The sequence below is a fragment of the Leucopleurus acutus genome (assembly GCF_964270905.1).
Source record: "Leucopleurus acutus genome assembly, chromosome: 2".
NCBI lineage: Eukaryota > Metazoa > Chordata > Mammalia > Artiodactyla > Delphinidae > Leucopleurus > Leucopleurus acutus.
Genome location: NC_139143.1, coordinates 25,250,236 through 25,266,688, shown reverse-complemented (window position 1 = coordinate 25,266,688; position 16,453 = coordinate 25,250,236). Strand labels below are relative to the sequence as shown.

The 16,453-nt window shown below is 36.4% G+C and overlaps 1 protein-coding gene across 3 annotated transcripts; it reads right to left on the bottom strand.

Moving 5' to 3' along the window:
- Positions 1-281: 281 nt before the first annotated feature.
- On the bottom strand, positions 282-16,410 carry TFB2M (transcription factor B2, mitochondrial). 3 transcript variants are annotated; one of them, XM_082833479.1, is made up of 9 exons: positions 16,268-16,410; positions 15,952-16,064; positions 15,167-15,255; positions 11,614-11,767; positions 11,133-11,281; positions 8,719-8,808; positions 5,904-5,966; positions 2,623-2,774; positions 282-957 (listed from the first exon to the last, which is right to left on the bottom strand). In XM_082833479.1, the coding sequence occupies exons 1-9, from the start codon at positions 16,321-16,323 to the stop codon at positions 780-782; spliced, it is 1,044 nt and encodes a 347-aa protein (XP_082689605.1). In that variant the 5' UTR covers positions 16,324-16,410; the 3' UTR covers positions 282-779. The 3 variants fall into 3 exon arrangements, with proteins under 3 accessions (XP_082689605.1, XP_082689603.1, XP_082689604.1); XM_082833477.1 differs by having other exon boundaries at positions 15,952-16,378; XM_082833478.1 differs by lacking the exon at positions 5,904-5,966 and having other exon boundaries at positions 15,952-16,378.
- Between the last annotated feature and the right edge of the window lie 43 nt (positions 16,411-16,453).

Below are 16,453 nucleotides of genomic sequence, written 5' to 3'. Positions count from 1 at the left end.
AAAGAGCTAAGAAAATAAATATTCTTAATTCCATTTAGGTTCATGTAAAGGTCTAACTTCAGATGAACTTTCTTGATGGAATGAAAATGCATGAGAGTTTTGAATAACACAGACTGAATTACTCACTGAAAGTACATTGACTATAAGTGACGGAATTTAAAGTGAATAAGTTAGGGTCAATTTTATGTTTGAACAGATAGGCACAAAATCTTATTACTTAAAATATTTTAATTTCTAAAAAATTTAAACCATATTAAAATTTAAATAATTTCATTGTACAGTACTTGATAATACATTTCAACAAACTGAAAAGTAAGAAAACCCACTAAATCAGTTTACTTTCCAAGTTTAATTACGTACAAACTCTTCTGCTCCCCCAGGAGGATATAAAAATCGACAGTGAAAATGGAATATTTAAGTATAATGTAAGATATTTGGCCAAAAGAATTTCCAAAACTAAATTTCATCTGCTAATACCCTATAACTACCAGTATGCTTATAGTAGATAGGAATTTAAAACAAAACAAATCCAATTTGATCAAATCCACAATTAACTGAAGTTTTCCTTTTATTCAGTTTGAATAAAATAGCAGCCATTATTTTATCCAATACAGTAATGGTATCAATGGCACAAGAATTGATCTGCCTAGCTGTGCAAAACAAGAACAGTTATCTTCTGTTGAAAGGATGTGAGTTTTTCAAACTCAGTTCTTTTTCATTTGTGCCATAATTTCCAAATAAATAAACAGCTCCAGTTAATGTCTTATCAGTCCACTTCTCTATATGATTACATCTTCCATGAAGTCATCATATAGCCACTTATAGTGATCATCTTTGGAACACTCTATGGTTTCAAAAAGGTGCTGAAAGTCTTCAGGGTACATATCTATTACTTTCACATCTTTATTTTTTTTAATTTGCTTCAATATATGCATTGCATCAATTGGACTCAATGAACTGCAAAATAAATACAAAGTATATGTGCTTAATTCTTTATCATAACAACTGTCAGTTAATATTGATAGAGACGGCTTCTAAGCCCAATTTAAAATGCCTAACTTATTATATATAATTAATCTTATTCAGTTTAATAGCCTGCCTATTATATATAGTTTTAACTATGTCTATTCCTAAAGTTCCATGGCTTGCCTGTAATGAAAAGAGCTGATTTAGGCTTTAACATGTTCTCATCAGTTCTTAGGCAAATTCTAGTTTAACATTGCCCTTAAAAATTCTTTTGCCTGGGCTTCCCTGGTGGCGCAGCGGTTGGGAGTCTGCCTGCCGATGCAGGGGACACGGGTTTGTGCCCCGGTCCAGGAAGATCCCATATGCTGCAGAGTGGCTGGGCCCGTGAGCCATGGCCGCTGAGCCTGTGCGTCCAGAGCCTGTGCTCCACAATGGGAGAGGCCACAACAGTGAGAGGCCTGTATACCGCAAAAAAAAAAAAAAAAAAAAAAATTCTTCTGTCTACCTTTCATCTTTTAATTCTCTTTACAAAAATATTCTTAACTCTATTTAGGTTCATGTAAAAGTTTAATAAGTAAACATTTAGGTTCATGTAAAAGTTTAATAAACAGCAGGAACTACTGTTTGTTTTCAGAAGAGGAAATAATTTTCACATTTTTATGTAACAATTACTGTGAATAAATTATAAAGCAGAAAACTGCCTTATTCTATTAGCCTAGCAAGAAACGACCAGTGAGCCTCTGACAATAACAAGTAAACAACTGTACTAAAATATTTTGGTGGAAAATATTTCCAATACTTTTTGACTGTGAATGGAATCTTGGTCACAGCTGTAAACATCCTTTCAATCCACAGGCTCTCCAAGGCAATTCTTAACATTTTAAACCACAGTTTATCATACGTGTATTCCTTAATTTCCTACACTCCTGATAAGATGAAAAACAGATGACTTTTACGGGTCTACTGCCACTTTTAACATTTATTTTTACATAAATATTGTTCAATCAGCAGCTCATTCAGAGTTATACATTAAATGATGATCAAATTAATTAAAATGATTATTTATTTTGCCCATCCTCTGACAGTACTTTGAATGACTATGGGCTGATGGGTACATGGTAAAATGCATAACTTCCAGAACTGTACACATCAGCCCTACGTAAAAATTATATAGATACAAAGCAGGCAGTAACAGTATAATTTTTATAAGGCTTTAGGTAGAAACATAGAATTTGATCCAGAGCAGGACTAGGGTGGTATAATGATCTGTGCCTACTTTGCCTAGGAAACAGAACCACTAACGACAGGCAATGACAAGAGGTGGATGGTGGGTATGCTACCACTAATGCCGGGGCAAGCAGCCAGTTCTTCATGTAGTTAAATTAATCCTGACAAAGATAAAACAAATTGTAGGCATCCCTGGTTGTTTTTTCAAAGAAGGAAAAAAAAATTAAGCTCAGGAGATTATGTGGAAAATATATTTTCCTCAAAATGTGTACCGGCGAGAATGAAGTATTTTGTACAAATAGATGAGTGAAAACATGGTACCTCAGTTAATGAAGATATAAAAAATATAAAAAACAAAGCTCTAACATGAAAGTACAATTCGCACATTAAGTTGCTACTTTTATATTTGCTTTTATTTTTCTTACTTACTGTAAATGGTCTATTAGCTTGGCATTGCGTTTCATAAAACACTGCCTTAACATGTGAAAAAACACATCATAGTTAAAAGGTGTTAAGGTTCCTGCAAATAAATTCCTATGAGGAGTCAGTTGAATAAAACACAGGTTTTGTTCTAATGATTCCTGCAGAGAAAGGAAAATAAAATGTGTTAGTCATAAAATATTGCCAGTGCAAGACATTGTTCACTTACGCATTCAAGCTACCTTTTTGAAGAGGCAATCACAATACACCCTGCGTGTCCCTATAGGTTATTTTTGGATGTGACAAGAATGCAAGGCCCCAACTGCTCTTAACCTGGGCCATTCCTCAGGGTTGTTTGCAATGAGTCACCTTGGGGGATGAGATAATGTCTCTCTATAGACTGACATTAATGTTTGCTAAAGAGAGGTGGATTCCCCCAGCTCTGTGTTCCTCAGCTGCAGTGCAAACCCACTGCATGCACACCACACAACTACGCAATATCACATTATTCCACAGGACACAGGAGTCTGTCTTTGCCCAGCACCCATGAAACAGTAACAGCTTATTAACTTATAAGCAGGGAAAAATGAAATCCTAAACGTGACACTAGCATATGTTGAGTCTCTTCTGTATTTGAGGCATTAACACCAGATCCTAAGCATAAAAAAAATTATTGCCGGGCTTCCCTGGTGGCGCAGTGGTTGAGAGTCCGCCTGCCGATGCAGGGGACACGGGTTCGTGCCCCGGTCCGGGAAGATCCCACATGCCGCGGAGTGGCTAGGCCCGTGAGCCATGGCCGCTGAGCCTGCACGTCTGGAGCCTGTGCTCCACAACGGGAGAGACCACAGCAGTGAGACGCCCGTGTACCGCAAAAAAAAAATTATTGCCTTATAATTTTTAATTGGATTTTTAAAAAATATAGGGTTAGCAAACTATGGTACATGGCCTGCCTGTTTCTGTATAATATGGAGCTCAGAACAGTTTTTACATTTATAAAGGATTCTTAAAAAAACAAACAAACAACAACAAACCCACAAAGAATATGGGACCTGCAAAGCATAAAAGATTTACTCTCTGGCCCTTTACACAAAAAGTTTGCCAACCTGCTTCAGTATATAGTATTATACAGGTTAAAATAAAAACTGCATGTGACTTGATGTAACATTAAGATGTTTTTTCCTCTAAAATTATTCCTCAGAACAGAGGGAGCCTTATGTTTGAGTTCTTAGGAAATCTCACGTATTAGCTAGTAACCCCTTATTTACTTTATAATAAATACCTATGTATATACATATTTAAACATAAATACTGTTTGTGGAAGACATGTTGGCCAAAAAAAATTTCACTCAATTCTGGTTTCTAGTTTTGAATTCCTGTAGCTGAAGAAATTAGTAAAAAAGGAAGGCAATAAAATTTTAACATATTTAGCAATTATCAATTAGGGAGGGGAATAACCTCACAATTGATAGCATTATATGTTGTTAACAAGTCTTTTGAAGGTGACTTTATTTTTTATTTATTTTTAAAAAAATATTTATTTACAGTAGTTGTGGCTCACGGGCTCTGGAATGCAGGCTCAGTAGTTGTGGCACACAGGCTTAGTTGCTCTGCAGCATGTGGGATCTTCCTGAACCAGGGCTTGAACCCCTGTCCCCTGAACTGGCAGGCGGATTCTTATCCACTGTGCCACCAGGGAAGTCCCTTGAAGGTGACTTTAAACAGCATCTTGTAAATAGATTTGGAGTTACAGATATAGGTTTACTTGATAAGGAGGGAAAAAACAACTTTCCTGATGTTCAACAAATGGTTATATGTAGCTTAGGAAAAAAGTTCCAGTGACAGCACAAAAACATGGCTTCAAAAATGTATAAACCTCAAACCGCTTGGATGGAAATGAAGATCATGTGCTTTAAAAAACTGTTAAATATCTAAAAGCGCTTCTGTAACAATTATGAACACACCGACATCAGACATGTGAAATATCTGAATAAAATTTTCTCTTAAAACATAACATTTGGTTATTTCATTTTCATCCCTCAAAGTTTATGCATTTATGTCAGCCAAAAAAGTGTTTTAGCTTTTGACACTGTCATTGAGAAAATGGGAAAGTGTCCTATATGCAGGGTTATTAATTTCAGGGTCATTTGGATAAATTCCTACTGGTATCAAGCCAAAATGTATTACCTCTATTCTGTTTTGTGAGGCTACATTAAGTTACGTTTATGGATAGTGAAACAGAACTAAAATCACAATGATCACTGATTATTCTAAAATCAGCATATTTCTAAATTGATAGTTTTCCTTTAGCGGCAAGAGCGAGAAAAAAACCAAAGTAGTAAGCAATGGGAAAGTCAGACTGAACTAATACGCTGAGATTAGGGAATCATTAGCATTTAATCCCGAAGTGGAACTTCTGAATTGAGTCCGAAAATTGTTTTTAAAACTTCAGCTACTTTATTACAACTTCACTATAAGTAGCCCTATATAATCTAAATGGAGGATCACTCTATAACATAATCACTTTGGTTCTTTATGAAGGGAAAAAAATAAACAAAAATTAAAGCCCAACCCCTAGGGTAAGAAACAAGATGTACCTGTTAGTGAAATAAACCATTATAAGTAGTAATATTATATATATGATTTATTAATAAGGTATAAAATCTTGTTTTCAGTTTATCAAATTAGATGAATAAACATTTTAATATTCATGTGTTTTCCAAATTTGAGAGGTATTTTCATTTCAAAAGTTAAAAACAGAAGTCAGGGGCTTCCCTGGTGGTGCAGTGGTTAAGAATCCACCTGCCAATACAGGGAACATGGGTTCGAGCCCTGGTCCAGGAAGATCCCACAGGCCGCAACTAAGCCCATGCACCACAACTGCTGAAGCCCGTGCGCCTAGAGCCTGTGCTCCGCAACAAGAGAAGCCACTGCAATGAGCAGCCCGCGCACGGCAACAAAGAGTAGCCCCCACTCACCACAACTAGAGAAAGCCCGCATGCAGCAAAGAAGACCCAATGCAGCCAAAAATAAATAAATTTGTATATTAAAAAAAAGTCAGAATCTGTGTTTAAGCCTATTACTATGCTAGCATTCATTGTATAAACAGCTGAAAAATATAACACCCTTCCAAAATAACTTGAATATATTAAAATCAATAAGATATGTTTAAAATTTTTTCTAGATATTCTAAAATTAAAAATTTAAATAAATACAGAATACCAGATAATGCAAAAGAAAATAAAGACTGTTACATTAGAGGAAAAAAGGGAAAGGTATTCATTCGTTCTTACCCTATGCTTTTGCTTTGCCAGCTGCCCATTTGCGGTATATGTGCCAAATGATAAGCAAGACTCCTTGAGTGAAGATAAACAAAAAAAAAACATTTCTTTCAGTTCTCTTTGTGCAAAGTGCCCCACATTATTACTGCCTTTAAAATTGTCTTGCCTAAACAACATAATGAATTAAAGCCAAGTCTCCAGTCTAACTGAATGTAAGAAAAACAACATGTGACAGTTAAATCATATACATTTCTCTTCTCTCTCATTTTTTTTGGATAAAGAAAAGGGGAGTCAAAGGTCTAGCCAAATACTGGTAACTCTATTACTTGCTTAGATAAAAGAGAGTTGCCCTTAATATAATTATGCAAATACATTCTAAAGTTATTTTTAATAGCCAGCATATTACAGTCACAATCAGTTTAGGGTCTATCAGATCAATTATGGGGATGTTTTTGCCCTACTTTAGTGGAAAAACCACTGATATGAATATGCTGGGACATGTAAGGAGATAGACAAAGAAACTTGTGTCAATTTTTAAAAGGATCATTCCTTTCTTGTATCTAACTTTTGTACATACAATTTTGTATGTGAAGCAATTTTAAAAGATGACCCAACTGAAAAATTATTGTGTGTGTGTGTGTGTATAAATACATATACACACATTAAATTCCAAAATAACAGCATTTGACACAGACTTAAAAGACTAAAACTTATAATATTGGATGTAAGGTCAGAAACGATAATTTATTACTAATTGCAGTGGCAACTGACGTAGAATGAAAAATGCAATTGTTGCTTATCTGTGAAACTCCCAGCAGCTCCAGGAATGTCACTAAGTGGAGGAAGGCAAAGCAGCAGCAGCAGCAGGCACTGCAGCTTCCCCCCACACTTGGTCTATCCAGAGCAGTTTAGGGCACTGCAGTGGGCACAGAGAAGACCTCACTCCCATCTACCAAACCCACAGGAGAGGAAGACCTGTAAGACCTTGGGAATTGGATTCAACAACAGACCATCCAGTAGTAGATATAGAATGGACAAATGTTAAAAATGCTGGGTCTAGAAAGACCTCTCCTTTCTGGAGGTTAATACGTGGCAAAACATCAACATAGGGCTTTTGAAAACAAATACTGCAGAAAAAGAAAACTGTCCTGAAAGCTGAAGTCCTCAGAGGGCCTTCTATCAAGAAACTAGCCAAAAGCCAGGAAGAGAGAAGAGCTGAGATGAAAAGCCAACAGAATGAGAGGAGATCAGTGGGGTTAAGAAAGGATTTTAGGGAAACCAAGAACTACAGTACCAAGATTACAATATGTAGTATAGGCAGAAAGCAGGGTCAGTGCCATGAAGGCTAAATGTGAAAAAGATTTCTGGGAATACAGAAAAAGGATGAGAGTATGACAGATACGAAAGACAAGGAACAGAGAGAGCCAACCTAAGAACCTGATACATTCTGGAGGAAAAAAACCAGAATCGGAACAAAAGCTAAAATCAAATGAGATAACATTCTAACAACTAAGTATGCACTGAAGGTCTTAATGTGTTCCTGGACAAAAGCAATGAAGAGACTACATAGAGGAAACACTCTTTTAAAATTAAACCAATATCCTTGGAAGAACAAGGGCTCATAAAATATACAAACATAGGGCTTCCCTGGTGGTGCAGTGGTTGAGAGTCTGCCTGCCAATGCAGGGGACATGGTTTTGTGCCCTGGTCCAGGAAGATCCCACATGCCGCGGAGCGGCTGGGCCTGTGAGTCATGGCTGCTAAGCCTGCGCGTCCAGAGCCTGTGCTCCGCAACGGGAGAGGCCACAACAGTGAGAGGCCCGCGTACCACAAAAAAAACAAAAAACAAAAAACAAACATATTCTGTATAAAAACAATTTGATATATACTCTAGTCTACTAAAATAAAAAAAAGAGAATGGGTAAATTATGGTATGAAAGAAATGGTATTTATTGTTTTTTTCTTATGCTTTTAGGCCTCTATTAAAAATGGCAGAGACACACACACACACACACACACACACACAAAATGGTAGATACTAGTCTCATGTGGCTACTGAACATGTGAAATGTGTCCAGTCTGAATTGGTTGTAAGTGTAAAATATACAATGGATTTTTAGTACACAAAAAAGAATGTAAATTATGTAATAACTAATTTAAAAATATTACACACTGAAATTATGTTTTGAATTGAGAAGATTCAATAAAACGTAATATTAAAATTAATTTCACCTGTTTCTTTTTTACTTTCCGTAACCTGGCGACTAAAAAAAATGTAAAACTACATATGTGGCTTGCATTGTCTTCTTATTAGACAACTCTGATCTTGCCTAAGGAAATAAACTAAAAAGGGGAATGCTCTATAATGAGGTATTATAGTCATTAAAAACTTAATTTATAAAAACTTATTATATAGTCTTAAAAACTTAAGAAAAATGTTTAGATAGAAGGGAAAAAAATCTTATAATTAACTATTAGCTATTAAATAAAAAAATAATATAATCTCCTCTACACAAAAAAGAAAAAACAGGAAAAATAAAAGACTAAAATTATGCCACAAACAACAATAGTGACCTCTGGGTGGTAGCACTGTAGTGATCATTTTTTAAATTCTTTTCTTTCTTTAACATGTCTCACATTTTTACACTGAGAATATATTAGTTTTACAATGAGAGAAGTATATAAATATTTGTGACAGAAAAACATCAGTATAGTGCTCGATTATCTTAAACACTTGGGAAAAACAATAAAATTAATCTGGTCACAGAAATACAGCCTCTGAAAAACCATGAAGTTGTTTGTTGAAATTTAGAAGGATTTTACTCACTGTATGCAGGAGCTTAATTCCACAAGCTATTTGACAGAGCACACTTAATGCTTGATACAAGCTTGGATTTTGGGGATTTGCCATTATTTTCTAGAAAAAGGAAAACAGAAGTTACATGTTATACATAGCTATAGCCAATCAGTCAAAATCATATGTCAGATCTTAATACCTTAATGATATCTAGAAATGAAAGAAAATTAGAATTAAATGCAGAATCTTAACCATTTCAAAGAAAAGAAAGTCTTCTTAAACTTTCATATGGAAATATATCATCATGTACACTTAAAATATAATGTATTTGAGACTGATTTCCTTTAACCATATTACCTATCAGGGCAAATTCTCATTAAACAAAAAGTGACACAGAAGTGTATAATTACTGTGGTGAAGGGTAAGTGTGATAGAAACGTGCATTAGCTGGGCTATTAAATTTTGAGTCAAGAATTACTTAGGCTGACACTTGAGGATCAGAGGTACCTCACTGAATGAAAGGGCACTACAGAGAGAGAAAACCAAATGTGAAAAGGTCCATGGTAAAAGAAACATTAGAACATTCTACTAGTAGCAAGATGAAACCTGACGAAGCATTTCCTATTTCTCTTCCTTTCATTCCTTCACGTATGCACACAGCCTCAAGGTTCTGAGTCCCCTACTCTCTTCCAGGGACAGTCACTATTTACTTACTATTTGGATCTTGGTAAGCAAATCATCCTTTCATCTCTTGCTTTCATCTCCCGCCGCCCCCCATCTCAACCCATAGTTCTCTTATATACAAATAAGCATTTCCAGTTATCTTGAATTATAAGATTAGTAACATGAAGCATTCTGGGCAGCAAAGAAACATAACTCTCAAGGACTTCAGGAAGCCCTTTGATTTCAAAGAACAAAAAGTCTAAAACTCTATGTTCACTACAGCATTATTCACAACAGCCGAGAAAGGTATATAACCTCAGTGTCCACTGGTAGATGAATGGATAAAGAAGATGTATATGTTTTACATATACATATATACACACACATATAACTCAGCCATAAAAATGAATGAAATCTTGCTATTTTTGACAACATGGATAGATCTAAAGAGTATTATGCTATGTGAAATAAGTCAGACAAAGGAAGATAAATAAATATGATTTCACTTATATGTGGAATCTAAAAAACAAAACAAATGAACAAACATAAAAACAGAAACAGAGTCACAGATAGAGACAACAGAAGGTTGCTAGAGATGAGGGGGTGGGGGAATAAGTGAAACAGATGACAGAGATTATGAGGCACAATCTTCCAGTTACAAAATAAATGAATCAGGGGGATGAAATGTACAGTGTGGGAAATAGTCAATAATAATATAATATCTTTGTATGATGACAGATGGTAATATATAAACATCTGTCATCATTTTGTAATATACAGACATATCAAATCACCATGTTGTATAGCAGGAACTAACACAATGTTTAGGTCAATTATATTTCAAAAAACAAACTCATAGAAAAAAATCACATTTGTGGTTACCAGAGGCAGGGGTGGAGGGGAGAGGGAACTGAATGAATGTGGTCAAAAGGTACAAACGTCCTGTTTTGTAGTGTACAACTACATAATTAACACTGTGGTATGTTACATATGAAAGTCGTTAGAGAGTAAATCCTAAGAGTTCTCATCACAAGGAGAAATATTTTTTAATTTTGTATCTATATGAGATGATGGATGTTCACCACATTTATGATGGCAATCATTTCATGATGTATGGAAGTCAAAACATTGTACTATATACCTTAAACTTATACAGTGCAACATGTCAATTATATCCATTGACGGAAATGGATAAACAAAAGGTGGTGGGGTGGTGTCTAATTATATAATGGAATATTATTCAGCCTTAACAAGGAATGACATTCTGACACATGCTACAACTTGGATGAACCCTAAAGACAGTATGCTAAGTGAAATAAGCCAGACACAAAGTGGAATACTGTATGATTCCATTTACATGAGGTATATAGAATAGTCAAATTCATAGAAACAGAAAATAAAACAGTGGTTACCAGGGGCACAGGGGCGGGGGGGAGATGGGGAATTAATGTTTAATGGGTACAGAGTTTCAGTATGGAATGATAAAAAGTTCTGAGAATAGATGGATGGTAATAATAGTTGTACCACAATGTGAATGTATTTAATGCCACTGAATTGTACACTTAAAATAGTTAAAATGGTAAACTTTATGTTATATATATTTTATCACACAGAAAACCTTTTAAAAAATAATACCTAAAGAATGCTCTATAGAAATTTAAAAGCAACCTTAGTACTCTCAAATGTCATGAGCCCAAATTAAAATCACACAGATTAAGACTACTCTGAGAAAAATCGCAGAACATTTAAAACAAAAAATTAGGTACTTGTTAATAACCTACCCGGCATTCCTTTTCACTAATAAACAAATTTAGTTCTAGTCGTCCATATTTATATATAGAAGTACAGGAATATAGGTCATGTAGAAGTTTCCAAAGTGCACTTCTCTCATTTTTAGGTGGTAAGATCCCAATTGCTTTTAAAGGGGCACCTGTTAAGAATACAAGCAAAAATATTTAAATAAATTCTTAACACTTTTTTCCTACGACCATATTTTACTGAGTCAAATTAGGTTAACAAACTATACTACTTTAAGGTTATTTCGATCAAAACTAGGCCTTAGCATCTTTCCTTGATCTGGAACTTGGCTTCCACAAAACTGCTGATTGTATCTAGGTGAGGGAAAAGCCATATTCAACTTAAGAGCAACCACCCATAAACTGTGTAATATAAACATGTACACAAATCTCAACAAATCTGGTGTACTGCTAGAGAAAGCTGACAAGTTATAAGGTACTTGCTTTACTGAATGACAAAAATCACCTTTTGACCAAGGCTGTGCTTCTATTCCCAAATACTGAAAAAGCATATCTGAAGTCATAACGGGAGGTGTTAGTATTCCACGACTTCTAGGATCCAGTTTAAAGAAGTCACAGTAGACCACTTCTAGTCTTCCATTCACCTTTTTTCCTAAGGACTAAAGAGAGACAGAGAGAACATGTTTAGAAATTTCAGTGTTAGGCAGACCTTGTAACAATTCCAAGATCTACTTCAAAAAGTAATTCTTATAAAAAATATTGCTACCTCAATAAAGAGGCAAAGAAAACATTACTAACATACCGTAAAATGTAACAGTTAATAGAAATGAATTAATGTCTGAAAAGTGAATATAATATTACCAAGAAAAAGCACCCAAAATAGAAACCTTCAACAAATTATTACATATCCTTTTACTTTCTTTACTTTATCTAAATGATTTCTGTTATTCAGAGCTGTGATTCATCTGCTAGTCATGGGAAGATGTTTTAACAGAAAATAACAATAAAAATATTAAAGTGAAAGGCAGATAGATGCAAGAGCATTCCTTTTTTCCAGAACAGTTTAGTTAGTCCTTCACCAAACGAACTTAGCTCACTGTGTAGGTCACTCTCCATTTTCCTCTTAATTTTTCATTTACTTTTCGTAAAGACAGAGCCAACTATAGAAGGAAAACTCCCTGCACACTTGAAGGTGTCCAATATACCTCAATCTTTTTACTGCCCTGATGTGTTCAGCTGGCAGTAGCGCTGGAGAACTTAGTAGTGAGAGGAAGTGTTAGCTATAGACCCTACAAACTTAATTCGAAGTTACAAAAAATCAAATAGAAGAGAGCAAGGTTTTGATGTGCACACTGAGGTTCTCATGCACAGAAAATTCTACTGGTATTTATCAAGGTTTTAATGAATCTGCAATTTAAAGTTATGAGTTAAAAAACCTAAGTTTTCTTAACTGTTTGAATTCAACCTATAAGTATGGTTCTATTCCTAAATTTAGTAAATTTTAATGATTACTTTCAAGAGGACCCTTGAAAAAAACTAGTGAAAGGAACAGACTGGAGGTAGAAACCACATATTTTTGGTCATGTTAATTTTGAGATGCCTATTAGGTGATTAAAGTGGAGATGCAGGTAGGAAGTTATAGACCTGAATACTGAAGTCCAGGCTGAAGACATAAATGTGCTGAAATAAGACACAGTTTACCACAAAAGCTGATGTCTCTTCATCTGAACACATACAGATATTTCTGCAGCAATAGTCTTCACAATTCAAATGAAATATATCATGATTTATTATTATTTTGGTTTTTTTTAAGATATTTTATCTTTTTTAAAAAATTGAAGTATAGTTGATTACAATATTGTGATGATTCATTATTACAGAACACAATTGGCAACATGTGTCTCTCTAGCACATCCAGATAGGAAAACAAACTGTTCCTGCTTGAAACATTGTTAATGTGAAGTCCCAGGAATTTTATCAAGGAAATGGAGTAGGGGTGAGAGGGATTTTTTAATTAATTAATTAATTTTTGGCTGCGTTGGGTCTTCATTGCTACGCGCGGGCTTTCTCTAGTTGCAGCGAGCAGGGGCTACTCTTCGTTGTGGTGTGCGGGCTTCTCATTGCGGTGGCTTCTCTTGTTGCGGAGCATGGGCTCTAGGCACACGGGCTCAGTAGTTGTGGCTCGCAGGCTCTAGAGTGCGGGCTCAGCCATTGTGGCGCATGAGCTTAGTTGCTCCACAGCGTAGGGATCTTTCTGGACCAGGAATCAAATGTGTGTCCCCTGCACTGGCAGGTGGTTTCTTATCCATTGTACCACCAAGGAAGTCCATGGGATTTTAAATTTAGATAAAAATCCAGAGTCAAGCATTATCCTTGAAAATAATTTTAGTTCTTAGGAGCAAAATTGTGAGTCTTTGGGTGGCTAGAAGCACTGTCTGCTAAGAGCACCACTTCAAGGCCCTGATTCAGGGCTGCAAAGGTTCTATATAAATGATTACTTCTCTTTTATTCTTGCAAATATACATGAATTCACACACAACTTTGAATGGCTTTTCACTTTACAATGAGTGAAAGAATGTGTACTAATGGCTGAGCTCAAGTTAGTGTTGGTGGGGAGGGGGGAATAGGGAGTTAGACGTTTAAATTTTGCGCTTACATTAACAGCTTCAGAAACATTTTATGACTGATATTCCTGTAAGAAATACTGTGAGGAATTCTCTAGTCCCTAGTCACTCTATTTCATTGATTCAACTGTTTTTAAATTGAGACTACTGTTATCTTGATCTTATAGAAAAGCAACCATTGTGTTACAGGATAACAAACTGTAAACAGAAGGACATTTTAATACCACCTTAATTATTTTGTGAACATGTAGATTAATCTTCAGAAGTACCCCCCATTTAAAGACCAAGATAAGAGCTATTTTGTTTTTAATTTCCAGGTTGAAATTACAGATGGCTATGTTTACTAAATCACATTTCATGATCTTGAATCTTTGAATAATTTTATGGGTTCTTTTTCTCTTCATGTTTTTCGAATTCCAGCAGATTTAACATCAATTAAATAATCTGAATTCAAAAACCCTGAATTTTTTCAGTTGTAGAAAAACAACCATCTAATGTGACAGTTATATTTTAAAAAGCAGGATTTTGTATACATTTTCATCATTTTTTGTTGTCATCTTGCACTTTCAGATAACACTATTTTACATGGTTTCAGGAAGCTGGCACATGGAGGAAAAGTTTCCTGAATTGAATCAAAAGATTTATAAAGGAGGGAAGAAGAGAAAGAGAACAAAAAAGAGGCTGACAATGATGCAAGGAATTTCCACTTTACTATTATGTGAACTTGTCAGCTATACATGAAGCCAAATTCACTAAAAAATCCATTTGGATAATGCCTTTACTCCATGCAATTTATTCTGAATACACCAAACTTTTCTTGCCTCTGAAACCCTAAGTCCAGAGTTAACACAGTCCCGTTAACCTAATCTTAGCATTCCAATTAGATTCTAAGCTCACTTATCCCCTTCTAAGAAAGAAGAGGCACAGCATAGCCTGCTAATACGAGGAAACAAGCCTAGAGATACCAGTTATACATTTTGTTCAGTCACCCATCTGTAGCAGAGCTAGAACCAGAAAAAAAGTCTCTGAATCCATCTTTCAGTCATTCAACAATCACTGATACTATGTTCTAGTCACTGAGGCTAACAAGATACGGCATAGCCCCTAAAAGTGATTGTTTAAAAATAAACTGTGTGGGGCTTCCCTGGTGGTGCAGTGGTTGAGAGTCCGCCTGCCAATGCAGGGGACACGGGTTCGTGCCCCGGTCCGGGAAGATCCCACATGCCGCGGAGCGGCTGGGCCCGTGAGCCATGACCGCTGAGCCTGCGCGTCCGGAGCCTGTGCTCCGCAACGGGAGAGGCCACAGCAGTGAGAGGCCCGTGTACCGCAAAAAAAAAAAAAAAAAAAAAAAAAAAGTGTGCTTAATATTACTTCCCTAAACCACTCAAAGGTAGCTGATTGAACAATAAATTATTTTTAGAAACAAAAATATACCTTCAATTGTGGAATAAAAGTCTCGTCACTTTCAAGGGCAATCACTTTGGCACCACTTTCAAGCAATGCTCGTGTCAGGATTCCAGGACCTAATGTATTAACAGAACGAAAAGTTTATTTGCAAAAGAAACAACATAATCTTTTTCAATATCAAAGAAATTAGATGTTTTACCTGTATGATATAAATTTAATTCTCACAACATTCCCAAAGTGGATATTACACTCCTGATTTACATATAAGGAAACTGCGGATTAGATACAGTCACTTGACTCCACCATCACAACTGGAACGCGGTGCTGCCTGGCTTTGAATCCATTCCGTCAAAGACCGCAAAACCTGCGCTCCTTACAATGTTTCACTACCTCTCAAGAAAAAACAAACAAACAAACAAAATAGTTGCCTCTAGCTTACCACTTACTCATAGACTCTCTGGATACTTTATCATCAAAGATATTGCCAAACCTAAACAGAACTGACTCCCCATGATAGGAAATGGTGCTTAAAAAAATTATTTTTCAAAAAGTCTATACATCTTGTGTTCCCGGCATCCTGCTGCGGTCTATAGAAGATGCACGAAAGGGTAAGATGAAAGTTCTTTGGGGAAGATGGTGAAATCTAAGAGCATGTTTTATCAAAACAGTTTGTAAAGTGCAAACTGCTACGGAAATATCTTGTGGAGTGATGATTAACAGAGGCCATATAAGCTGCTTAAAGGAAGAGGCCATGTTTTTACACAGTCTGCAAAAGTGAACATCCAAGAAAATGAAGGCCACGAGGGTCTCACCTGGATTGCATTCCAGGAATAGCTGGCAAGATTTTCGTTTTCCCCGTAGGATCCGCACCAAGGTCTCAGCCACTCTAGGGCTGGTTATGTACCGCTTGGTCTCTGAGCGGCATCTGTAAACACGCGAGGACGATTTTCCAAATCCCACACTGGGCATCAGGTGCGGGTAGTAGTCAGACAAGCCACGGCGGTTCCCCGCCGGGACGTCCATCAGCCTCACCGCTCCCGACTTCAAAATGCAAAAGCGCCCAGCGCGGGTCAAGGCTGACAGCATCAGCCTCGAAAGAAGTCGCACCCCTGGGACCCACATTCTCACCCTCTAAGGCCTGTCCCAGTGTTACCCAGGGTCGTTACATCCTCGACGAACTCCATACAGGGAAGCCCATGTGCTACATCTCCTCGCCCCGGGTCTAGGCCGGCGGAAGTAAACAGGCCAAACTGTGCGTGCGAACGACCTCTCCATCTTGCCTTTGCCGTCACTTCCGTTTCCGTACCGGCGCAG